The 26,110-nt window shown below is 54.6% G+C and overlaps 1 protein-coding gene across 2 annotated transcripts in view; it reads right to left on the minus strand.

Moving 5' to 3' along the window:
• The window catches only part of DUS3L (dihydrouridine synthase 3 like), a 241,275-nt gene that overhangs the window by 45,966 nt on the left and 169,199 nt on the right, over nt 1–26,110 (minus strand). For both annotated transcript variants that reach the window (XM_078663631.1, XM_078663632.1), the window contains exon 11: nt 11,156–11,231. In XM_078663631.1, the coding sequence (XP_078519757.1) occupies nt 11,156–11,231 (76 nt within the window). The remainder of the gene's footprint in view (nt 1–11,155; nt 11,232–26,110) is intronic.

A 26,110-nucleotide genomic window follows, 5' to 3' on the forward strand; every position in this document is an offset into this window, starting at 1 on the left:
AAATGGAATACATTTAGTGGAGGCATTTGCACACCGCCGATTGTTAATTCAGTTTCTGGAAGATAATCAATAATGAGGCCTGTCTGTTCTCCGACAAACCGTATATCATATGACGGATGTGCTATATACAGATGTTTCAATGTAATATGATGGACACTATTACCTTATGGATGTGCCATGCTATAAATGTTACTATTGCAAGTCCTTTCTTTAATGAAAATGTTTTTTTTTTTTAAACTGTCAATCCTCCACCTGGATCCCAAACGAAAACGCTCGATGTGTCACCTAGGAGCAGTCATGCTGAATAAGAAGGGGTAAGTGAGTACGTTTATAATGCCCGGTCGGTCACTTGCTAGAAGCAAACTATAGACTGCACTTGCCGTTAAGGAACTCAAACATCCTATCCAGTAAAAAATGAATCTATAACTGTTATCTCTTGAAAGAGGGGAGGAATTTAGACTGAAAATAAACATGAGTAATCAGTTTGGCAGTAAAGCACAAGTTACTTACCTTCGGTAACGATATATCTGTAAGAAACAGTAGTTAGTATTAGATTCCTTACCTTAGAATATCCCCAGGCATCAGACTGGATCCGGAAACTTTTGCGCAGCAGTACCCTTGAGCGTCGGTAGGCGTCGTCTGCGGCTCCGCGTCCGTCGTCAGCGTCGTGGGCGCCAGAATGACATCGCCGGAGTACTTAGGCGCCGCCCTTGCGCGCTGACATCAGTTCTTATACACAGCTTTTACGTGCCAGAAACGCAGAGCCATGATAAAAACCAACACTGGTGCCATGAAACTAGGGCCCTGAAAGGGGGTGACCGTAACCCTAGATATCAGTTCGGAGAACGGGGAGGATGGGTGGGTCGGTAAGGAATCTAATACTAACTACTGAAACAGTAAGAAACTTACAGATATATCGTTACCGAAGGTAAGTAACTTTAGCATCTGAAAGAAACAGGTTAGTATTAGATTCCTTACCTTAGAATAGATACCCCAGCAATACCAACCCCGGTGGTGGGTCTGCGAACCAATAATCACACCAGAAAGTCCTGGAGGACGGAACGGCCAAAGAAGCCATCCCTCCGGACTTGGCTATCCAGGCAGTAGTGTCTTGCAAACGTGTGCAGCGAGGCCCACGTAGCTGCCTGACATATGTCCTGCAAGGGGACTCCCCGGCCCAGGGCAGTAGTAACCGCCGTGGTCCGAATGGAATGGGCCCTCAGCCCAACAGGAGGCTCCTTCTTAGCCAAGGAGTAGCATACCTTGATGCACAAGACGACCCACCAAGAGATGGTCCGCTTGTGCACCGCCCGACCTTTCTTAGCGCCCACGTTACCAACAAAGAGTTAGTCATCCACCCGGAACTGGTGAGTGCGATCCAGATAGGAGAGCGCACGTTTTGGGTCCAGATGGTGGAGCCTCTCTTCCTCTTTCGAAGGATGCGGAGGCGGAAAGAAGGTGGGCAAGGTGATGGACTGCCCGATGTGGAAGGCTGTGACTACCTTGGGCAGGAAAGAGGGTCTTCTCCGCAACACAACTTTGTCCGGATGGACAGAAAGGAAAAGAGGTTTAGAGGAAAGAGCCTGGAGCTCACTCACCCTCCTGGCAGAGGTGATGGCAACCAGGAAAGCAGTCTTCAGAGTAAGAAGGCGGAGAGGACAGTTATGAAGTGGCTCAAAGGGAGCGCACATCAGAAAAGTAAGTACATGGTTCAAGTCCCACTGAGGCATCACGAACGGAACAGGAGGGAACATGTGTGTGATGCCCTTCAAAAACCTATTTACAATTGGGGACTTGAACAAAAATGGCTGATCAGGTAGCCTTAAAAAGGCTGAAGGGGTAGAAAGGTAGCCCTTGATAGTGCCCAGAGCAGAGCCCTGCTGGGCAAGAGAAAGAAGGAAGAGGAGAACCTCAGAAAGAGGGGCAGAGAGAGGATCCACAGCCTTTGCTGTGCACCATGCCACAAATCTGTTCCACCTGCAGGCGTATACCGACTTTGTGGAGGGACGCCTGGCTGCCAGAATCACAGTACGAACTTCAGGAGGCAAGTCAAATGGCCTCAACTGTCGCCGCTCAATCTCCAAGCATGGAGGTGGAGACTGGGCAGGTTTGGGTGGAGGACCGTCCCCTGCTGCTGTGACAGAAGGTCCTCCTGAAGAGGCAGACTAATCAGGGGATCGAAAGACATACTGAGTAGCTCGGGATACCAATATCTTCGTGCCCAGTCCGGAGCCACAAGGATAACCTGGGCCCGGTCGCGCCTGATCTTTAGCACTCTGGGCAGAAGTGGTATAGGCAGAAAGGCGTACAACAGACCGCAACTCCACTCGCAACGAAAAGCGTCTCTGAGCGAGTGCCGCCTTGGAAATTCCAACTCGCAGAACTGATGACATTGCACGTTCTTTTCCGTGGCGAATAGATCTAACCAAGGCTCTCCCCACTGCTGAAAGAGGCCTTGCGCCACGTCTGAGTTCAGACGCCATTCGTGATCCATCATGCACTGACAGCTGAGTTTGTCCGCCCTGGCGTTCAGGGAACCTGCCAGGTGTTGAACCACCAGGGTCACGCCCTGATGTTCCAGCCACTGCCAGAGGCTCAGAGCCTCCTGGCATAGGGTCCACGACCCCCACCCGCCCTGTTTGTTGCAGTACCACATGGTGGTGGTGTTGTCCGTGAACACCTGCACTACACTCCCCCGGACAGAGGGGAAGAATGCCTTCAGTGCAAGTCAGATCGCCCGCAGCTCCAGAAGGTTGATATGGAGCCGGGACTCCGCCGGAGACCAGAGGCCTCTGATCTCCGCCTCTCCCATGTGGCCCCCCCAGCCCTGGAGGAGCGCGTCCGTCACAACCACGCGTTACGGTTGAGGTAGGGAGAGGTATCTGCCGCTGACCCAATCGCAGTCCGTGAGCCACCACCCGCAACTGTCTTACAGTGCCCTCCGAGATCAAGACATGGTCGGACAAGTTGCCCTGATGCTGGGCCCACTGAAACTTCAGGTCCCACAGCCCCAGAAGCCGCAACGTCAACCTGACCGAGACTCAGGATAACGGCTGAAAGATCGGAATCATAGACTGAATATCCCGAACCCGCTGTTCGGGAGGATAAACCTAAAACTGCGCTGAGTCTAGAACCGCTCCGATGAAGAGGAGCTTCTGAGAGGGACACAGGTGTGACTTCGGCACATTGATGGACAACCCCAGCAGGTGCAGGAGGTCGGCCGTAGTCTGGAGGTGGCTGACAACTGTCTGGGGCGAGCACGCCATCAACAACCAGTCGTCGAGGTAGGGGAAGACTGAAACCCCTAACCTGCGCAGATGAACTGCGACCACCGCCATCACTTTCGTGAACACCCGTGGGGCACTGGTAAGGCCGAAGGGGAGCACGGTAAACTGAAAGTGCTTGTGGCCTACCGTGAACCGCAGGTAACGCCGGTGGGCCGGCAGGACGGGGATATGAAAATAAGTGTCCTGCAAGTCCAACGCTACCATCCAGTCTCCTGGGGCCAGGGCAGCTAGGACCTGAGCCAAAGTCAGCATCTTGAACTTCTCCTGCCGGAGGAAGCCGTTGACGTTCCGTGGGTCCAAGATAGGGCGTAGGCCCCCTTTGCCCTTCTTGGGTACCAGAAAGTAGTGGGAGTAACAACCACACCCTACTTCTGGCCCAGGAACGCGCTCCGTACCTTCCTCTTGGAGAAGTGCCAAGTGATCCCCCGACACACGGTGGTACTGCGGTGGCATGGCTGGAGGGGTCACCTCGAAGGGGAGGGCGTAGCCCCTTCGGACGATTTGCAGCACCCACCTGTCCGATGTAACAGTGCGCCAGTGGAGGTGGTGATGGCGAACCCTGCCCCCCACTGGCGTCACATGGGCCTGAAAGCTCGGACTAGGAATTTGAATTTGAATTTAAAATTATTTATAAAGCGCTCTTTCACCAGCGGTTTCATGGCGCTAACCAGACAAAACCTCAAGGGGTGGGAATGAGAGAGGTAAATGAAATGATAACAGGAGTAGCAAGTGATCTAACTAAAAGCTTTGGTAAATAGGTAGGTCTTGAGCTTTTTTCGGAATTGGGGATAGAGAGGTATGGACCTAAGCTCTGAAGGCAAGGAATTCCATAGAATTGGTGCGAGGGTGGAAAACTTTGAGCCTCCCCATTTCTTCCTTCGGAAGCGGGGAACTGTCAAGAGGGCTTGCGAAGCTGAGCGTAGTGCCCTAGTGGGAACGTAGGGAACTATCTCTGAAGTAATGAAGGCCGGAGCCGTGCCCAGACGTACTTGACAAGTGATGGTGGCAAGCTTAAACTGGACCCGTTCACGAACAGGAAGCCAGTGAAGGGATTTGAGAAGGGGTGTTACATGATGAAACTTTGGTAGTTTGAATACCAGCCGTGCCGCCTGGTTCTGTATCAACTGCAAACGCCTTAAGCTATATGCAGGTAAACCTGCATATAGGGCGTTGCCATAATCCAGGCGGGAGATGACCATTGCCAAGATGATTGTTTTCAAGGCATCAACAGAAAAAAAGCGGGATACCTTACGTATGGTACGAAGTGACAGAAAGGAAGAGGACACCACAGTGCTAACCTGGGAGTGTAGGGTGAGCTCAGAATTAAGTTTGATGCCTAATGTTTTGACTGAGGTAGAGGGGACGGGGGGGGCCAAGGGAAGGGGGACAAAAAAGTGAGGACCAGGGACTGGATGAACCACCCGTCAACACCAGCTCGGTCTTGTCCGGATTAAGTTTCAGATGATTGTGGTTCATCCAGTCCCGGATAAAAATCATAATAGACTGAAAATTAAGGATGGAAGCAGGGGAAGGGGAAAGATTGAACACAAGTTGGAGGTCATCCGCATAATTGTATACCTCGACCTCCATTTGTTGTAGTGCAAAAATCAAAGGGGAGATATAAAGATTAAACAGAAGGGGTGAAAGGGAGGAACCTTGGGGGACCCCGCACTGAACTTTCTGAAAGTCTGCAGAGAAATCACCCAGGCGGACGGCCTGGGTGCAGTCCCTCAGGAAGGAGGATAACCATACCAGGGCGGTCCCTCCGATCCCCGCCGCCTTGACACGGGAAAGCAGGATGGTGTGGTCAACCGTGTCAAAGGCGGCTGAGAGGTCGAGGAGGATCAAAGCCTGGGTCTGGTTGGTATCCATACCCTCTCTGAGGTTGTCGAGGACCGAAAGTATAACGGACTCAGTAGAGTGTGCGGGGCGGAAACCAGCCTGGCGGGGGGCTAAAATTCCATGCTCCTCCACAAAAGTGCTCAAAGAACTGGTGACATGACGTTCGAGCACTTTGGCCAGAAATGGTAGGAGAGAGATGGGGCGATAGTTAGAAAGGACCGAAGGGTCTGCGCCAGGTTTCTTCAGGATGGGGACAATGACTGCTGTCTTCAAGGAGCTGGGAACAACCCCCTGAATAAGAGAGCTATTGAGGAAGTGGAGAGCTGGGTCTGGGCACAAAGTGAAAATATGGCGGAGGATGTGCGCAGGGCAGGTGTCAAGTGGGGAGCCAGATTTGACAAGAGGAATTATCGAGAGCAGGGATTCCTTGGTCAGAGGGGGAAGGGCCTTGAATTGTCCCTTAGGAGAAGGGCACTGAGGGTCAACAAAAGAAGGAGAAGGAGGGGGAATGTTGGCTTTGATAATGGCAATCTTCTGTATGAAAAAAATATTTAAGGAGTGGCAGAGGTCCTGGGAGGGAGTGGGCTTTAGAGATGTCCTGTCGGAGAAAGCCAGATTGTGAACAATTAAGAAGATTTCCCTTGATTGGTTCTCCGCTGCCAGGATCTTAGAAGAGAAATAGGCCATTTTGGCAGCCAAGATAGCCTTCTTGTATTGGGCCAGAGTATTGGTAAACTCAGATCTGAGAGAGGGGCAGTAATTCCTCCTCCAGGCACGCTCGGCGTACCGCTAGTTTGGAGGCCTTAAGATCTTCATTAAACCACAGGTTGGCGTCCTTCTCCCGTTTTGCAGTTACCCTCTTCAACGGGGCAACAGAGTCACAGTTTGAGGATAGCCAGTGTTCAATGGCAGTGGCCTGGGAGTGGGTGGAAAGACCATGTAGAGTGGGATAAGAAGAGATTAGAGAAGTGGATAGTTTTTCGGGATCCACTCGGGTCCATGATCGGACCCACACATTCTTGGGGAGCGGGGGCCTGATTGTGGGGTTGATGGGAAGGGAAAATGAGATCAGATGATGGTCAGACCAAGTGCAGGGTGAAATAGATAGGGATTTTACCGGACAATTTAAGGACCAAATCTGGTCTAAAATGTGCCCTTTGACATGAGTGGGGGAATGAACATGGGATACAAAATTGAGGGATTGGAGAGTATCTGAGAACTCTCTAGAAGACGAACACTCTGCAGGGTCTGTAGGCCAAAAATTAAAATCTCCCAATAATAAAATAGAGGAGTTATTAACCGTGAGGGTGGCCAATACCTCCTGGAACTCGGAGAGAAACAATAAGGGTGATTGAGGGGGGCGATAAGTGAGAAAACAAGTAAGAGGGGGAGTGGTAGATGTGGTACGGATGGCTAGATACTCTGTAGTGGCAATACCTGGCAAAGATAGTAACTGAAAAGGAAGATCAGCTCGAGCAATGACCGCTACACCACCTCCTGTCCTACCCGCAGAACGGTCAGCGCGTAGGGCATAGTATGGAGCAGGGAGAGTGGCCAGTAAAGCGGGGAGGGAGTCGTCACCAAACCAAGTTTCTGTCAAGAAGAGAAGGTCCGGTGTGTGGAGATCCAATAGCACCGACAATTCGTGTGAATGGGCCACTGCTGACCGGGTATTGAGGTAGTAGGCTGAGAGAGTCCTAGATAATGTTGGGCTAGTATCTCCTTCAAGGGGGGGGGAGGGGGAGGGTTCAGATCAAGAGAAGATATAAGGGAGCGAACGGAGGCAGGTAGAGACCAAGTACCCTGAAGACTGAGGAGTTGGGGGGAAGTGTAAGTGATAAATTGGGCGGAGTGGAGTGCCCCTAGCCCCGGTCGGTCACGGACGGGCTTGCCTTAGGCGCGCCCGCTGTGCCCGTCCGCTGCGCTTCCGGCAAATGCACATGATGTTATAGTAGCGTTAGGGGCGGGAGGGGGGCGTGGCCAGCGAGGTGGGCGGGGCTAAGTCCCTCTCTGGAATGGCGATCGACAGCAAAGATTCCCCGTGACAGCGTCAAGTCGGCTGTTCGGGGGTTTGAGAGTGCAGTGCCTGGCCTCAGTGCGAGTAAGTTATTAAAATCACAGTAGTACACAAGTTTTAAAACAAAAATGACAATTTCAGCAGCGCTCCCGGCTTTCCGCCTCAGGAGGAATTGTTTGTGTGGGCTGCGCTAGCAGTCAGCGCGCCCTTTTAGCTAGAGGGAGGGGGCGTGGCCAGCGAGGTGGGCGGGGCTAAGTCCCTCTCTGGAATGGCGATCGACAGCAAAGATTCCCCGTGACAGCGTCAAGTCGGCTGTTCGGGGGTTTGAGAGTGCAGTGCCTGGCCTCAGTGCGAGTAAGTTATTAAAATCACAGTAGTACACAAGTTTTAAAACAAAAATGACAATTTCAGCAGCGCTCCCGGCTTTCCGGCTTTCCGCCTCAGGAGGAATTGTTTGTGTGGGCTGCGCTAGCAGTCAGCACGCCCTTTTAGCTAGAGGGAGGGGGGCGTGGCCAGCGAGGTGGGCGGGGCTAAGTCCCTCTCTGGAATTGGGATCGACAGCAAAGATTCCCCGTGACAGGGTCAAGTCGGCTGTTCGGGGGTTTGAGAGTGCAGTGCCTGGCCTCAGTGCGAGTAAGTTATTAAAATCACAGTAGTACACAAGTTTTAAAACAAAAATTACAATTTCAGCAGCGCTCCCGGCTTTCCGCCTCAGGAGGAATTGTTTGTGTGGGCTGCGCTAGCAGTCAGCGCGCCCTTTTAGCTAGAGGGAGGGGGGCGTGGCCAGCGAGGTGGGCGGGGCTAAGTCCCTCTCTGGAATGGCGATCGACAGCAAAGATTCCCCGTGACAGCGTCAAGTCGGCTGTTCGGGGGTTTGAGAGTGCAGTGCCTGGCCTCAGTGCGAGTAAGTTATTAAAATCACAGTAGTACACAAGTTTTAAAACAAAAATGACAATTTCAGCAGCGCTCCCGGCTTTCCGCCTCAGGAGGAATTGTTTGTGTGGTGGAAGGTTTTGAGGTGGATGCTGCAGGGGCTGGTGTGGACTGGCCACGCCGTTGTCCCCGACCGCCGCCACGGCGGTTTCCACGTGCGCCACCGCGGTGGACGGTAGTCTGCGGTCCGTGGCTGGCTGCACGTGTGGGGGCGCCCCTTCCTTGACCATGAAAGGAGCGAAAGGCAGCCGATGGCTGGCGCGGGGCCGAGAGGCCCAAGGACTTGGCCATAGCCCTCGAGTCCTTAAAGCACTCTAGCGCATGGTCTGCCTTGTCGCCAAAGAGGCGACGGGCATCAAACGGCATGTCCATAAGAGTGTTCTGGACATAAGCCGAGAAGTTGGCGGACCTCAACCAGGTGTGGCGACGAATCGCCAACGTCGTTGCCATCGCTCTGCCCAGTGAGTCCGTGGTATCCAGCCCACACCGGATGGAGTACCGTGCCACATCTCGACCCTCCGCAAGGGATTGGGTGAGTTTAGTCCGGACCTCCTCCGGACATTGTGGCAGCACGTCCGCAACCGTGTCCCACAGAGAGTGGGTGTAGCGGCCCAAGAGGCATGCGGTGTTGATGGACCGCAATCCCAAACTCCGGGTTGAGAATACTTTCTTCCCGTACTGCTCATACCTCTTGGATTCCCGATCGGGGTGGGGGGCGTCGGAAACGCAGCCTGGGAGGTAGAGGCCTGGATCACCAGGCTCTCGGGGGAGGGGTGGGTGGACAGGAAAGCAGGGTCGCCCGGAGCCGGTGGTGGCGTCTGGCCACGTTCCTATCTACAGCCTGACCTGTAGCGGGCCTGGACCAGGTGCCCAGAAGAACGTCAGACAAGGTAGCAGAGGCTCAGCCGAGCTTGCCTGCGGTTTAAGGACCTCAGTGAGGAGGTTAGTCCTCACGGCCGTGACAGGGAGCTCAAGATGCAAGGCCTTGGCTGCCCGCGTCAACACCACACTATAAGCAGCCCCCTCCTTCGTAGCCACGGTGGGAGGGGAGACAAAACCAGTGTCTGGCGAGGTGTCCAGACCACTGGCGTCCCCTAGCTCACCTGACCAGTCCTGATAAGACTGGCACTCCCGTGCCAGAGGGTCTTCAGACCCCTCCCAATCCCCTTCACCACCCATCTCCTGAGACTCAGGACCAAAGGAAGGGCCGGGTCATAGAAGTACAAATCTCCCATCGGTGTCGGATACGGCACCGGTGGGATACGGCGCCGGTCCGGCGTTGGACCCGAATTGAGGGAGGGATCGGGAACGGCACTGCCCGAAGGCGGCGCCGGGGGGCGACACCCTGGGGGGCGACGCCGGCGAGGTCGCGAGGTCGACCGGCGGCGACCCGGATCCGGATCCTGCGGGATCCTGCGGGAGCCTGCGGCGCCGGGACCGAAGTCACCGGCGGCGTCGGGACCGAAGCACCTGACGGCATCGGGGCCGAAGCACCCGACCCGCTGGGACTCCCAGTCGGGGCCGCAGAGCACAAAGGTGCCGCGGAGCCCGACAGAGGAGTGAGTGACCTCATGGCCGTCAGGAAGGCCTCGATCTCATCCGGCGTCGCATGCTGCCCAGGGACCGTCAGGTATGAAGCAGGGCGCGACGCCCGCGGCTCCGGCGGAGCCACGCGGGCGGTGTCGCCCGAACCCCAGGCTGCGTCGCGCGAGCATCGGGGGGAGTCGGAAGAGCGATGACGCCTCTTCGACTTTTTGTGCTTACCTGAGGAGCCCGAAGACCGTGGATGACTCCCGGAGCCATGGTGGCTCCGACCCCACGACCGGTCCCTCGGCCTACTCGCGGACCGGGACCTCAAGCGGCGCGGGGCCGACTGCCGGAGCTCGAGCCGCTTGCGGGACCGCTCCCGCCTAGCCTTAGACGTCAGGGCTCGACAGTCGGAGCAGGCCTTGTCGTCGTGGTCGAGGCCTAGGCAATGAAGACAGCGGCGAAGGGGGTCGGACACAGACATCAGTCAGTTGCAGTCGGCGCAGGGTATGAACCTGGGCATCCCTACCGGCACCGTCAGAGTCGTACAGACTTCGAAGTAGATCAAAAATGATCAAAACAGCTTAGTCAAAAATTGACTAAGGGTACCACTTTTTCCGGATCGGCGCTTGCTGGCGCGGAAAAAAGAAGAACCGACATCAGCGCGCGAGGGCGGCGTCGAAGTACTCCGGCGACATCATTCCGGCGCCCACGACGCTGACGACGGACGCGGAGCCGCAGACGATGCCTACCGATGAGCAAGGGTACTGCTACGCAAATGTTTACGGATCCAGTCTGACACCTGGGGATATTCTAAGGTAAGGAATCTAATACTAACCTGTTTCTTTCAGATATGTACAATTATTAAAAGAGTCTGGGAAAGGTCAACCAAGGGTAGATGGGTTTTGCACGTTAGACTTGCAGAGGAAAATCTTTCCATTATTAGTATTTATGGCTCTATATCCCACAAACTCAGCAACACAGTAGAAGAGCAGTTAATAACTCGCAGTGACCCAATAGTGAGAGCATGGGGTCACTTTAACCTGTCTTATGAATCTGTTTGGGAAGCAAGATATCTTACATGAGCATAGAGAATCTACGCTATGCCAGTCAACGAATATTCCAAGCATGGATGCCACAATAACTAGTATCAAAGGGATATTCTTCCAAATAATCATTCTTTTCAGAGTTAGCAGAATGGCATTCTACAACTTGCATAAGCAAAGTGTGATGGAAATGTAAAAAAAAAAAAATCAACAATTAAAAACACACGTATGACAATAATGAAAGAAAATGCCAAACGTAACAAGGGACTGAATTCAGCCGCAAAAACTCTTGCTGGTGTCTTAAAATCATTCCAAATTCAATGTTTTGGAATGCAGCTCTATATATTTCATTCTTTATACAGAATCATGTACAACAAGAAAGGTGAAAGAACTGCTCACTAGAGGGAAGCAGAGCTATTACATTTGTTTTGCCCAATCACAATGAACAGAAAATGCAGTCAGTGACCATAAAATTAACGTTCAAGTTCTATATACACTCTTGCCTTGCAATCATGATTCCGGAAACATCAGTCTTCAAAGCTCGATTAGCATCTTCATAAGACAGGATATCGCCATTACCTGTTTTAATAAAATTAATATTGAAATGAAGAAGACATAATGAACCTGCAAGCAACAATTGGGCATGAAAAATCTGAAGCAGGAATTAGATGGCCTGTTAATGTGTTTGGTAGGGAGGGACATAATCAAACAAAAGTATATGAAGAAAAAAAATGTTTCATATGATTATGAATCAAAGGCTAGTAAACTTTAACATACATGAAATACTTCTAAACAATAACATTCTCTCAAATCGTATTTAAGTTTTTGAAAGGCATCAAAATGTAGGTTTGAGTCAAACACTGATTTTTCCAAAGTTATTAGGCACTCTGTGAAGACTGTTGTAAAATGTTTGTGCTCTAGCTGGAATTCAGTCTGAAAGTGGAAGCTGAGACCACATTCAAAAACTGTGTCCAATGCTGACCGCTGATCAACTCACATACAACTTTTACAAAGTCTTCAGTCAGATGGTAGGCGACTAGGTATTCACTGCACAAAACGTTCTTCATAATCAGCACAGGTTACATTAAGCACAGGCGGGGTTATTTAGGCATCACAGTGCTGTACAAAGAGTAAACAGTAAAATGAACATTAAACAACATTTAAAAAGGTCTGTGAAAATTTCATCTAAATATGTTCAAAATATTACCACAATAAATTAACATACTCAAAGATTTATTGTGTCCAAATAATCGGAGCAGCATGCAAAGTAAATGTTCTTTTAACGTATGAAGCAGTGATTTTTTATGTGAATAACAGCAAATGAGTGCAGAGAACAAGTTACCTGACGTCAGTAAAATTGTTTAGGATGGATGTTGTAGATGACTCCAGCAGATTTCTCAAATGAACTATTTTCCAAGGTGCCAGACAAGATCAAGAACATTCTGAAGCAATGACAAGTCATCACCACTATGTAGCTCTCAATGATGTTCTGACTGGCGCCTTGATGCTCCAGGTGAATTTGTTGTGGTTATATGTGGTGAGCAAAAAGTAGCCACTCAAATTCCAGGCATACAAGTTTTAGGAGTTCCTAAAATGGATGAAAACTCTCCTCCTGAAACTTTCACCAAAGATTGCGGCACAGTAGGAGCCTCTCTGTGTCAGTATGTGACACCCTGCAAAGCCGGCCACAAGATGGATTAAAGACTACTACCAGGACCCAGTGGAAATGCTGATGTTAAGAACACATTGCCTGTCATCATGATGGCAAAAACACTGCAGAAAGACCAGGAAGACCCGTATGGCGATAGAAGAGCAAAGTGCACTCGGACTCTGTGTGGAACACAACTGTTGTCCTGGAACGGTGCTGTGATTTATGGAGAGCATATGGGCTTCAGGAGCTAAAAAGGTCATAGCTTACCCCTAAAGTGAAGAGCAAAAGTCTCCGAACCCATGTATCCTTTGGAGGCAGCACAGAGGACCTAAATGAGTGAGCTGGGTCACCAAGGATTTGCAGCAATCAAGGCAGAACAGACAGCAGATTAACAAAATGACACCTGCCATCTAAAAAGAGTTAAGTTTAAAGAAACAAGGGTCCTAAGCATATAAAACAAGCATTAGAAATGCAATCGGGCTCGGATTTATTTGAGTTTGAGCTAATGGCATTGTAAATGCCAATGTCTTTTTGCCATGTGTTATGGAGTGTGTGCATGTGGTGTGTAGTGGAAGCATGTTGGTTGAATTGTAATTTTACCAATGGTGGCATGCTGTGCTTTATATGAATATGTTTAAAAGTAAAGTGTACCATACTGCAATTGCTTGGTGGAAAAGTGCACTGCCGGCTGGAGGTGTGTGTGCCTGGTGGAAGGGTGCACTGACGGCTGGTGGGTGTGTGCTTGGTAAAAGCGTGCACAGATGGATGATGGTTGTTGGTGTTTGTGCATGGTGAAAGCATTCATTGACGGCTGGGGGTGTGTTGTTGTGTGTGTTGTTTTCTGTGTGCTGGTGAGTGTGTGGTGGTGAGTCTGTGGGGGTGAGCCTGGGGAGTGAGTGTGGTGGTGAGTGTGTTGTGTTGAGTGGTGACAAGTGTGTGGTGTTGAGAGACTGAGGTGTGTGGTTTGTGTGTGCGTTATGTGTGTGTGGTGTATGTGTGTGTGGTGTTTTCTGCACACTCACACACTGCCCCTACACATTCACACACTGCTCACCCGCACACTCCCAATGTCACCCTGCATAGTCACACACTGTTTACCCTGCACACTCATTCTGCACACTCACACAATGTGCACCCTGCACCCTTACACACTGTCTCTGCAGTCACTCTGCACTCGCTGTCACTCTGCACTCGCTGTCACTCTGCACTCGCTGTCACTCTGCACTCGCTGTCACTCTGCACTCGCTGTCACTCTGCAGTCACTGTCACTCTGCAGTCACTGTCACTCTGCAGTCACTGTCACTCTGCACTCGCTGTCACTCTGCTGTCACTCTGCACTCGCTGTCACTCTGCACTCGCTGTCACTCTGCTGTCACTCTGCAGTCGCTGTCACTCTGCAGTCGCTGTCACTCTGCAGTCGCTGTCACTCTGCTGTCACTCTGCACTCGCTGTCACTCTGCACTCGCTGTCACTCTGCTGTCACTCTGCTGTCACTCTGCTGTCGCTGTCACTCTGCAGTCGCTGTCACTCTGCAGTCGCTGTCACTCTGCACTCTGCTGTCACTCTGCACTCTGCTGTCACTCTGCACTCTGCTGTCACTCTGCACTCTGCTGTCACTCTGCACTCTGCTGTCACTCTGCACTCTGCTGTCACTCTGCACTCTGCTGTCACTCTGCACTCTGCTGTCACTCTGCACTCGCTGTCACTCTGCTGTCACTCTGCACTCGCTGTCACTCTGCTCTCGCTGTCACTCTGCACTCGCTGTCACTCTGCTGTCACTCTGCACTCGCTGTCACTCTGCTCTCGCTGTCACTCTGCACTCGCTGTCACTCTGCACTCGCTGTCACTCTGCACTCGCTGTCACTCTGCACTCGCTGTCACTCTGCACTCGCTGTCACTCTGCTGTCACTCTGCACTCTGCTGTCACTCTGCACTCTGCTGTCACTCTGCACTCTGCTGTCACTCTGCACTCTGCTGTCACTCTGCACTCTGCTGTCACTCTGCACTCTGCTGTCACTCTGCACTCTGCTGTCACTCTGCACTCTGCTGTCACTCTGCACTCTGCTGTCACTCTGCACTCTGCTGTCACTCTGCACTCTGCACTCTGCTGTCACTCTGCACTCTGCTGTCACTCTGCACTCTGCTGTCACTCTGCACTCTGCTGTCACTCTGCACTCTGCTGTCACTCTGCACTCTGCTGTCACTCTGCACTCTGCTGTCACTCTGCACTCTGCTGTCACTCTGCACTCTGCTGTCACTCTGCACTCTGCTGTCACTCTGCACTCTGCAGTCACTCTGCTGTCACTCTGCACTCTGCAGTCACTCTGCAGTCACTCTGCACTCTGCAGTCACTCTGCAGTCACTCTGCACTCTGCAGTCACTCTGCAGTCACTCTGCACTCTGCAGTCACTCTGCAGTCACTCTGCACTCTGCAGTCACTCTGCAGTCACTCTGCTGTCACTCTGCACTCTGCAGTCACTCTGCAGTCACTCTGCACTCTGCAGTCACTCTGCAGTCACTCTGCACTCTGCAGTCACTCTGCAGTCACTCTGCACTCTGCAGTCACTCTGCAGTCACTCTGCACTCTGCAGTCACTCTGCAGTCACTCTGCACTCTGCAGTCACTCTGCAGTCACTCTGCACTCTGCAGTCACTCTGCAGTCACTCTGCACTCTGCAGTCACTCTGCAGTCACTCTGCACTCTGCAGTCACTCTGCAGTCACTCTGCACTCTGCAGTCACTCTGCAGTCACTCTGCACTCTGCAGTCACTCTGCAGTCACTCTGCACTCTGCAGTCACTCTGCAGTCACTCTGCACTCTGCAGTCACTCTGCAGTCACTCTGCACTCTGCAGTCACTCTGCAGTCACTCTGCACTCTGCAGTCACTCTGCAGTCACTCTGCACTCTGCAGTCACTCTGCACTCTGCAGTCACTCTGCACTCTGCAGTCACTCTGCACTCTGCAGTCACTCTGCACTCTGCAGTCACTCTGCACTCTGCAGTCACTCTGCACTCTGCAGTCACTCTGCACTCTGCAGTCACTCTGCACTCTGCAGTCACTCTGCACTCTGCAGTCACTCTGCACTCTGCAGTCACTCTGCACTCTGCAGTCACTCTGCACTCTGCAGTCACTCTGCACTCTGCAGTCACTCTGCACTCTGCAGTCACTCTGCACTCTGCAGTCACTCTGCACTCTGCAGTCACTCTGCACTCTGCAGTCACTCTGCACTCTGCAGTCACTCTGCACTCTGCAGTCACTCTGCACTCTGCAGTCACTCTGCACTCTGCAGTCACTCTGCACTCTGCAGTCACTCTGCACTCTGCAGTCACTCTGCACTCACTCTGCACTCTGCAGTCACTCTGCACTCTACTGTCACTCTGCACTCTACTGTCACTCTGCACTCACTGTCACTCTGCACTCACTGTCACTCTGCACTCACTGTCACTCTGCTGTCACTCTGCACTCGCTGTCACTCTGCTGTCACTCTGCACTCGCTGTCACTCTGCTGTCACTCTGCACTCGCTGTCACTCTGCTGTCACTCTGCACTCGCTGTCACTCTGCTGTCACTCTGCTGTCGCTGTCACTCTGCTGTCGCTGTCACTCTGCTGTCGCTGTCACTCTGCAGTCGCTGTCACTCTGCAGTCGCTGTCACTCTGCAGTCGCTGTCACTCTGCAGTCGCTGTCACTCTGCAGTCGCTGTCACTCTGCAGTCGCTGTCACTCTGCAGTCGCTGTCACTCTGCAGTCGCTGTCACTCTGCAGTCGCTGTCACTCTGCAGTCGCTGTCACTGTGCTGTCACTCTGCACTCGCTGTCACTCTGCTGTCGCTGTCACTCTGCAGTCGCTGTCACTCTGCAGTCGCTGTCACTCTGCAGTCGCTGTCACTCTGCAGTCGCTGTCACTCTGCAGTCGCTGTCACTCTGCAGTCGCTGTCACTCTGCAGTCGCTGTCACTCTGCAGTCGCTGTCACTCTGCAGTCGCTGTCACTCTGCAGTCGCTGTCACTCTGCAGTCGCTGTCACTGTGCTGTCACTCTGCACTCACTGTCACTCTGCTGTCACTGTGCTGTCACTCTGCACTCACTGTCACTCTGCACTCACTGTCACTCTGCACTCACTGTCACTCTGCACTCACTGTCACTCTGCACTCACTGTCACTCTGCACTCACTGTCACTCTGCACTCACTGTCACTCTGCACTCACTGTCACTCTGCACTCACTGTCACTCTGCTGTCACTCTGCAGTCGCTGTCACTCTGCAGTCGCTGTCACTCTGCAGTCGCTGTCACTCTGCAGTCGCTGTCACTCTGCAGTCGCTGTCACTCTGCAGTCGCTGTCACTCTGCAGTCGCTGTCACTCTGCAGTCGCTGTCACTCTGCAGTCGCTGTCACTCTGCAGTCGCTGTCACTCTGCAGTCGCTGTCACTCTGCAGTCGCTGTCACTCTGCAGTCGCTGTCACTCTGCAGTCGCTGTCACTCTGCAGTCGCTGTCACTCTGCAGTCGCTGTCACTGTGCTGTCACTCTGCTGTCACTCTGCAGTCGCTGTCACTGTGCTGTCACTCTGCTGTCACTCTGCACTCACTGTCACTCTGCACTCACTGTCACTCTGCACTCACTGTCACTCTGCACTCACTGTCACTCTGCACTCACTGTCACTCTGCACTCACTGTCACTCTGCACTCACTGTCACTCTGCCACTCACTGTCACTCTGCACTCACTGTCACTCTGCACTCACTGTCACTCTGCACTCATCTGTCACTCTGCACTCGCTGTCACTCTGCTGTCACTCTGCACTCGCTGTCACTCTGCTGTCACTCTGCACTCGCTGTCACTCTGCAGTCGCTGTCACTCTGCAGTCGCTGTCACTCTGCAGTCGCTGTCACTCTGCAGTCGCTGTCACTCTGCAGTCGCTGTCACTCTGCAGTCGCTGTCACTCTGAAGTCGCTGTCACTCTGCAGTCGCTGTCACTCTGCAGTCGCTGTCACTCTGCAGTCGCTGTCACTCTGCAGTCGCTGTCACTCTGCAGTCGCTGTCACTCTGCAGTCGCTGTCACTCTGCAGTCGCTGTCACTCTGCAGTCGCTGTCACTCTGCAGTCGCTGTCACTCTGCAGTCGCTGTCACTCTGCAGTCGCTGTCACTCTGCAGTCGCTGTCACTCTGCTGTCGCTGTCACTGTGCTGTCACTCTGCACTCACTGTCACTCTGCTGTCTCTGTGCTGTCACTCTGCACTCACTGTCACTCTGCACTCACTGTCACTCTGCACTCACTGTCACTCTGCACTCACTGTCACTCTGCACTCACTGTCACTCTGCACTCACTGTCACTCTGCACTCACTGTCACTCTGCACTCACTGTCACTCTGCACTCACTGTCACTCTGCTGTCACTCTGCTGTCACTCTGCACTCGCTGTCACTCTGCTGTCACTCTGCAGTCGCTGTCACTCTGCAGTCGCTGTCACTCTGCAGTCGCTGTCACTCTGCAGTCGCTGTCACTCTGCAGTCGCTGTCACTCTGCAGTCGCTGTCACTCTGCTGTTCACTGTGCTGTCACTCTGCACTCACTGTCACTCTGCACTCACTGTCACTCTGCACTCACTGTCACTCTGCACTCACTGTCACTCTGCTGTCACTCTGCACTCACTGTCACTCTGCACTCACTGTCACTCTGCACTCTGCTGTCACTCTGCACTCTGCTGTCACTCTGCACTCGCTGTCACTCTGCACTCGCTGTCACTCTGCACTCGCTGTCACTCTGCACTCGCTGTCACTCTGCACTCGCTGTCACTCTGCACTCGCTGTCACTCTGCACTCGCTGTCACTCTGCACTCGCTGTCACTCTGCACTCGCTGTCACTCTGCACTCGCTGTCACTCTGCACTCGCTGTCACTCTGCACTCGCTGTCACTCTGCTGTCACTCTGCACTCTGCTGTCACTCTGCACTCGCTGTCACTCTGCTGTCACTCTGCACTCTGCTGTCACTCTGCACTCTGCTGTCACTCTGCTGTCGCTGTCACTCTGCTGTCGCTGTCACTCTGCAGTCACTCTGCACTCTGCAGTCACTCTGCACTCTGCAGTCACTCTGCACTCTGCAGTCACTCTGCACTCTGCAGTCACTCTGCACTCTGCAGTCACTCTGCACTCTGCAGTCACTCTGCACTCTGCAGTCACTCTGCACTCTGCAGTCACTCTGCACTCTGCAGTCACTCTGCACTCTGCAGTCACTCTGCACTCTGCAGTCACTCTGCACTCTGCAGTCACTCTGCACTCTGCAGTCACTCTGCACTCTGCAGTCACTCTGCACTCTGCAGTCACTCTGCACTCTGCAGTCACTCTGCACTCTGCAGTCACTCTGCACTCTGCAGTCACTCTGCACTCTGCAGTCACTCTGCACTCTGCAGTCACTCTGCACTCTGCAGTCACTCTGCACTCTGCAGTCACTCTGCACTCTGCAGTCACTCTGCACTCTGCAGTCACTCTGCACTCTGCAGTCACTCTGCACTCTGCTGTCACTCTGCACTCTGCTGTCACTCTGCACTCTGCTGTCACTCTGCACTCTGCTGTCACTCTGCACTCTGCTGTCACTCTGCACTCTGCTGTCACTCTGCACTCTGCTGTCACTCTGCACTCTGCTGTCACTCTGCACTCTGCTGTCACTCTGCACTCTGCTGTCACTCTGCACTCTGCTGTCACTCTGCACTCTGCTGTCACTCTGCACTCTGCTGTCACTCTGCACTCGCTGTCACTCTGCACTCGCTGTCACTCTGCACTCGCTGTCACTCTGCACTCTGCACTCGCTGTCACTCTGCACTCGCTGTCACTCTGCACTCGCTGTCACTCTGCACTCGCTGTCACTCTGCACTCGCTGTCACTCTGCACTCGCTGTCACTCTGCACTCGCTGTCACTCTGCACTCGCTGTCACTCTGCACTCGCTGTCACTCTGCTGTCACTCTGCACTCTGCTGTCACTCTGCACTCGCTGTCACTCTGCTGTCACTCTGCACTCTGCTGTCACTCTGCACTCTGCTGTCACTCTGCACTCTGCTGTCACTCTGCACTCTGCTGTCACTCTGCACTCTGCTGTCACTCTGCACTCTGCTGTCACTCTGCACTCTGCTGTCACTCTGCACTCTGCTGTCACTCTGCACTCTGCTGTCACTCTGCTGTCGCTGTCACTCTGCACTCTGCAGTCACTCTGCACTCTGCAGTCACTCTGCACTCTGCAGTCACTCTGCACTCTGCAGTCACTCTGCACTCTGCAGTCACTCTGCACTCTGCAGTCACTCTGCACTCTGCAGTCACTCTGCACTCTGCAGTCACTCTGCACTCTGCAGTCACTCTGCACTCTGCAGTCACTCTGCACTCTGCAGTCACTCTGCACTCTGCAGTCACTCTGCACTCTGCAGTCACTCTGCACTCTGCAGTCACTCTGCACTCTGCAGTCACTCTGCACTCTGCAGTCACTCTGCACTCTGCAGTCACTCTGCACTCTGCAGTCACTCTGCTGTCACTCTGCACTCACTCTGCTGTCACTCTGCACTCTGCTGTCACTCTGCACTCTGCTGTCACTCTGCACTCGCTGTCACTCTGCACTCGCTGTCACTCTGCACTCGCTGTCACTCTGCACTCGCTGTCACTCTGCACTCGCTGTCACTCTGCACTCGCTGTCACTCTGCACTCGCTGTCACTCTGCACTCGCTGTCACTCTGCACTCGCTGTCACTCTGCACTCGCTGTCACTCTGCACTCGCTGTCACTCTGCACTCGCTGTCACTCTGCACTTCGCTGTCACTCTGCACTTCGCTGTCACTCTGCACTCTGCAGTCACTCTGCACTCTGCAGTCACTCTGCAGTCACTCTGCAGTCACTCTGCAGTCACTCTGCAGTCACTCTGCAGTCACTCTGCACTCTGCTGTCACTCTGCACTCTGCTGTCACTCTGCACTCTGCTGTCACTCTGCACTCTGCTGTCACTCTGCACTCTGCTGTCACTCTGCACTCTGCTGTCACTCTGCACTCGCTGTCACTCTGCTGTCACTCTGCACTCGCTGTCACTCTGCTGTCACTCTGCACTCGCTGTCACTCTGCTGTCACTCTGCACTCGCTGTCACTCTGCTGTCACTCTGCACTCTGCTGTCACTCTGCTGTCACTCTGCACTCACTGTCACTCACTGTCACTCTGCTGTCACTCTGCACTCACTGTCACTCTGCTGTCTGTTGGACAGGCCACATGAAGGGCTCGCTCCCTCCCCGCAGGACAGGGCCCGGGCCACCGTCAGCACCATTGCCCGGCCCAGCCGCCATCTTGGACACGGCACCACGCGGCCGTGCGGCCTCAGCCCGACCCCAACCCTGGGCCTGGCAAGGCCCCGACATCCCGGCACCACCCTCCACCCAGGAGGTGAACGGCCCACTTGGCAGGTCAATGGGAGTACGAAGTGTCGATGGCTCTCCCCCGCCAGGTGCCGAGCACCCCCAGCCTCCTCGGGCGCTGGCTCCACCCCCCTGCTGGGTGTCTGGACTCCCTCATCCCAGACCTCCCGACCTCCAAGAGCGAGGGTCCGGACATCAAAGAGCGCCAGACCTATAACTGAGGCAGCCCCAGGACAGGAAGGCAGTTGTATCCTGGAGTCGAGAGACACCGCGACGAACTCATCCTTGACGGACTGCTGGCGCTGCCACAGCCCTGCCTTGTGAACTATTGTCCTGCCTGCTGGCGCTGCCGCGGCCCTCTGCAACCTTCATCCTCGTGGGACCTGCTGGCGCTGCCGCGGCCCGTTGCAACCTTCATCCTCGTTGGGACCTGCTGGCGCTGCCGCGGCCCGTTGTAACCTTCATCCTCGTGGGACCTGCTGGCGCTGCCGCGGCCCGTTGCAACCTGCATTCTTGTGGGACCTGCTGGCGCTGCCGCGGTCCGTTGTAACCTTCATCCTCGTGGGACCTGCTGGCGCTGCCGCGGCCCGTTGCAACCTGCATTCTCGTGGGACCTGCTGGCGCTGCCGCGGCCCGTTGTAACCTTCATCCTCGTTGGGACCTGCTGGCGCTGCCGCGGCCCGTTGCCACCTACGACCTCTTCGGGACCTGCCGGCGCTGCCGCGGTCTGACCCCTCCGAACACGAGGATTGTGAGCCATCACCGTTACACCCCCGTACCCGTGGGTACCCAGACTGTCCCGCTACCCCCTTCCCCTACTAGAGACTAGAATTGAGTGGATCATCGTGTCCTGATTGCCTTGTATCGTACCACTCTACTCCCAGAAGTGCCTATAAAAGGTGTTACCCTGAACTTTGTGTGGTGTCCATCTGTGGGGGGGAAGTTACCTGTCTGTGCGATCACTGTGCTCGGCCAACCCTCCAGGTCCCCGTCTAACACTGTCACTCTGCACTCTGCTGTCACTCTGCACTCTGCTGTCACTCTGCACTCTGCTGTCACTCTGCACTCTGCTGTCACTCTGCACTCTGCTGTCACTCTGCACTCTGCTGTCACTCGCCGTCACTCTGCACTCGCTGTCACTCTGCACTCGCCGTCACTCTGCACTCGCCGTCACTCTGCACTCTGCTGTCACTCGCCGTCACTCTGCTGTCACTCGCCGTCACTCTGCTGTCACTCGCCGTCACTCTGCTGTCACTCGCCGTCACTCTGCACTCTGCAGTCACTCTGCACTCTGCAGTCACTCTGCACTCTGCAGTCACTCTGCACTCTGCAGTCACTCTGCACTCTGCAGTCACTCTGCACTCTGCAGTCACTCTGCACTCTGCAGTCACTCTGCACTCTGCAGTCACTCTGCACTCTGCAGTCACTCTGCACTCTGCAGTCACTCTGCACTCTGCAGTCACTCTGCACTCTGCAGTCACTCTGCACTCTGCAGTCACTCTGCACTCTGCAGTCACTCGCCGTCACTCTGCACTCTGCTGTCACTCGCCGTCACTCTGCACTCTGCTGTCACTCGCCGTCACTCTGCACTCTGCTGTCACTCGCCGTCACTCTGCACTCTGCTGTCACTCGCCGTCACTCTGCACTCTGCTGTCACTCGCCGTCACTCTGCACTCTGCTGTCACTCGCCGTCACTCTGCTGTCACTCGCCGTCACTCTGCTGTCACTCTGCTGTCACTCGCCGTCACTCTGCACTCGCTGTCACTCTGCACTCGCCGTCACTCTGCAGTCACTCTGCACTCTGCAGTCACTCTGCACTCTGCAGTCACTCTGCACTCTGCAGTCACTCTGCACTCTGCAGTCACTCTGCACTCTGCAGTCACTCTGCACTCTGCAGTCACTCTGCACTCTGCAGTCACTCTGCACTCTGCAGTCACTCTGCACTCTGCAGTCACTCTGCACTCTGCAGTCACTCTGCACTCTGCAGTCACTCTGCACTCTGCAGTCACTCTGCACTCTGCAGTCACTCTGCACTCTGCAGTCACTCTGCACTCTGCAGTCACTCTGCACTCTGCAGTCACTCTGCACTCTGCAGTCACTCTGCACTCTGCAGTCACTCTGCACTCTGCAGTCACTCTGCACTCTGCAGTCACTCTGCACTCTGCAGTCACTCTGCACTCTGCAGTCACTCTGCACTCTGCAGTCACTCTGCACTCTGCAGTCACTCTGCACTCTGCAGTCACTCTGCACTCTGCAGTCACTCTGCACTCTGCAGTCACTCTGCACTCTGCAGTCACTCTGCACTCTGCAGTCACTCTGCACTCTGCAGTCACTCTGCAGTCACTCTGCACTCTGCAGTCACTCTGCACTCTGCACTCTGCTGTCACTCGCCGTCACTCTGCACTCTGCTGTCACTCGCCGTCACTCTGCACTCGCTGTCACTCTGCACTCGCTGTCACTCTGCACTCGCCGTCACTCTGCACTCGCCGTCACTCTGCACTCGCCGTCACTCTGCACTCGCCGTCACTCTGCACTCTGCTGTCACTCTGCACTCTGCAGTCACTCTGCACTCTGCAGTCACTCTGCACTCTGCAGTCACTCTGCACTCTGCAGTCACTCTGCACTCTGCAGTCACTCTGCACTCTGCAGTCACTCTGCACTCTGCAGTCACTCTGCACTCTGCAGTCACTCTGCACTCTGCAGTCACTCTGCACTCTGCACTCTGCAGTCACTCTGCACTCTGCACTCTGCTGTCACTCGCCGTCACTCTGCACTCTGCTGTCACTCGCCGTCACTCTGCACTCTGCTGTCACTCGCCGTCACTCTGCACTCTGCTGTCACTCGCCGTCACTCTGCACTCTGCTGTCACTCTGCACTCTGCAGTCACTCTGCACTCTGCAGTCACTCTGCACTCTGCAGTCACTCTGCACTCTGCAGTCACTCTGCACTCTGCAGTCACTCTGCACTCTGCAGTCACTCTGCACTCTGCAGTCACTCTGCACTCTGCAGTCACTCTGCACTCTGCAGTCACTCTGCACTCTGCAGTCACTCTGCACTCTGCAGTCACTCTGCACTCTGCAGTCACTCTGCACTCTGCAGTCACTCTGCACTCTGCAGTCACTCTGCACTCTGCAGTCACTCTGCACTCTGCAGTCACTCTGCACTCTGCAGTCACTCTGCACTCTGCAGTCACTCTGCACTCTGCAGTCACTCTGCACTCTGCAGTCACTCTGCACTCTGCAGTCACTCTGCACTCTGCAGTCACTCTGCACTCTGCAGTCACTCTGCACTCTGCACTCTGCGTCACTCTGCACTCTGCTGTCACTCGCCGTCACTCTGCACTCTGCTGTCACTCGCCGTCACTCTGCACTCTGCTGTCACTCGCCGTCACTCTGCAGTCACTCTGCACTCTGCAGTCACTCTGCACTCTGCAGTCACTCTGCACTCTGCAGTCACTCTGCACTCTGCAGTCACTCTGCACTCTGCAGTCACTCTGCACTCTGCAGTCACTCTGCACTCTGCAGTCACTCTGCACTCTGCAGTCACTCTGCACTCTGCAGTCACTCTGCACTCTGCAGTCACTCTGCACTCTGCAGTCACTCTGCACTCTGCAGTCACTCTGCACTCTGCAGTCACTCTGCACTCTGCAGTCACTCTGCACTCTGCAGTCACTCTGCACTCTGCAGTCACTCTGCAGTCACTCTGCACTCTGCACTCTGCAGTCACTCGCCGTCACTCTGCACTCTGCTGTCACTCCCCGTCACTCTGCACTCTGCTGTCACTCGCCGTCACTCTGCACTCTGCTGTCACTCGCCGTCACTCTGCACTCTGCTGTCACTCGCCGTCACTCTGCACTCTGCTGTCACTCGCCGTCACTCTGCACTCGCCGTCACTCTGCACTCGCCGTCCCTCTGCACTCTGCAGTCACTCTGCACTCTGCAGTCACTCTGCACTCTGCAGTCACTCTGCACTCTGCAGTCACTCGCCGTCACTCTGCACTCTGCAGTCACTCGCCGTCACTCTGCACTCTGCTGTCACTCGCCGTCACTCTGCACTCTGCTGTCACTCGCCGTCACTCTGCACTCTGCTGTCACTCGCCGTCACTCTGCACTCTGCTGTCACTCGCCGTCACTCTGCACTCTGCTGTCACTCGCCGTCACTCTGCACTCTGCTGTCACTCGCCGTCACTCTGCACTCTGCTGTCACTCGCCGTCACTCTGCACTCTGCTGTCACTCGCCGTCACTCTGCACTCGCCGTCACTCTGCACTCGCCGTCACTCTGCACTCGCCGTCACTCTGCACTCGCCGTCACTCTGCACTCGCCGTCACTCTGCACTCGCCGTCACTCTGCACTCGCCGTCACTCTGCACTCGCCGTCACTCTGCACTCGCCGTCACTCTGCACTCGCCGTCACTCTGCACTCGCCGTCACTCTGCACTCGCCGTCACTCTGCACTCGCCGTCACTCTGCACTCGCCGTCACTCTGCACTCGCCGTCACTCTGCACTCGCCGTCACTCTGCACTCGCCGTCACTCTGCACTCGCCGTCACTCTGCACTCGCCGTCACTCTGCACTCGCCGTCACTCTGCACTCGCCGTCACTCTGCACTCGCCGTCACTCTGCACTCGCCGTCACTCTGCACTCGCCGTCACTCTGCACTCGCCGTCACTCTGCACTCGCCGTCACTCTGCACTCGCCGTCACTCTGCACTCGCCGTCACTCTGCACTCGCCGTCACTCTGCACTCTGCAGTCACTCTGCACTCTGCAGTCACTCTGCAGTCACTCTGCACTCTGCAGTCACTCTGCACTCTGCAGTCACTCTGCACTCTGCAGTCACTCTGCACTCTGCAGTCACTCTGCACTCTGCAGTCACTCTGCACTCTGCAGTCACTCTGCACTCTGCAGTCACTCTGCACTCTGCAGTCACTCTGCACTCTGCAGTCACTCTGCACTCTGCAGTCACTCTGCACTCTGCAGTCACTCGCCGTCACTCTGCACTCTGCAGTCACTCGCCGTCACTCTGCACTCTGCTGTCACTCGCCGTCACTCTGCTGTCACTCGCCGTCACTCTGCACTCTGCTGTCACTCGCCGTCACTCTGCACTCGCTGTCACTCTGCACTCGCCGTCACTCTGCACTCGCCGTCACTCTGCACTCTGCTGTCACTCGCCGTCACTCTGCTGTCACTCGCCGTCACTCTGCTGTCACTCGCCGTCACTCTGCTGTCACTCGCCGTCACTCTGCTGTCACTCGCCGTCACTCTGCACTCTGCAGTCACTCTGCACTCTGCAGTCACTCTGCACTCTGCAGTCACTCTGCACTCTGCAGTCACTCTGCACTCTGCAGTCACTCTGCACTCTGCAGTCACTCTGCACTCTGCAGTCACTCTGCACTCTGCAGTCACTCTGCACTCTGCAGTCACTCTGCACTCTGCAGTCACTCT

The sequence above is a fragment of the Lissotriton helveticus genome, chromosome 10 (assembly GCF_964261635.1).
Source record: "Lissotriton helveticus chromosome 10, aLisHel1.1, whole genome shotgun sequence".
Taxonomy (NCBI): Eukaryota; Metazoa; Chordata; class Amphibia; order Caudata; family Salamandridae; genus Lissotriton; species Lissotriton helveticus.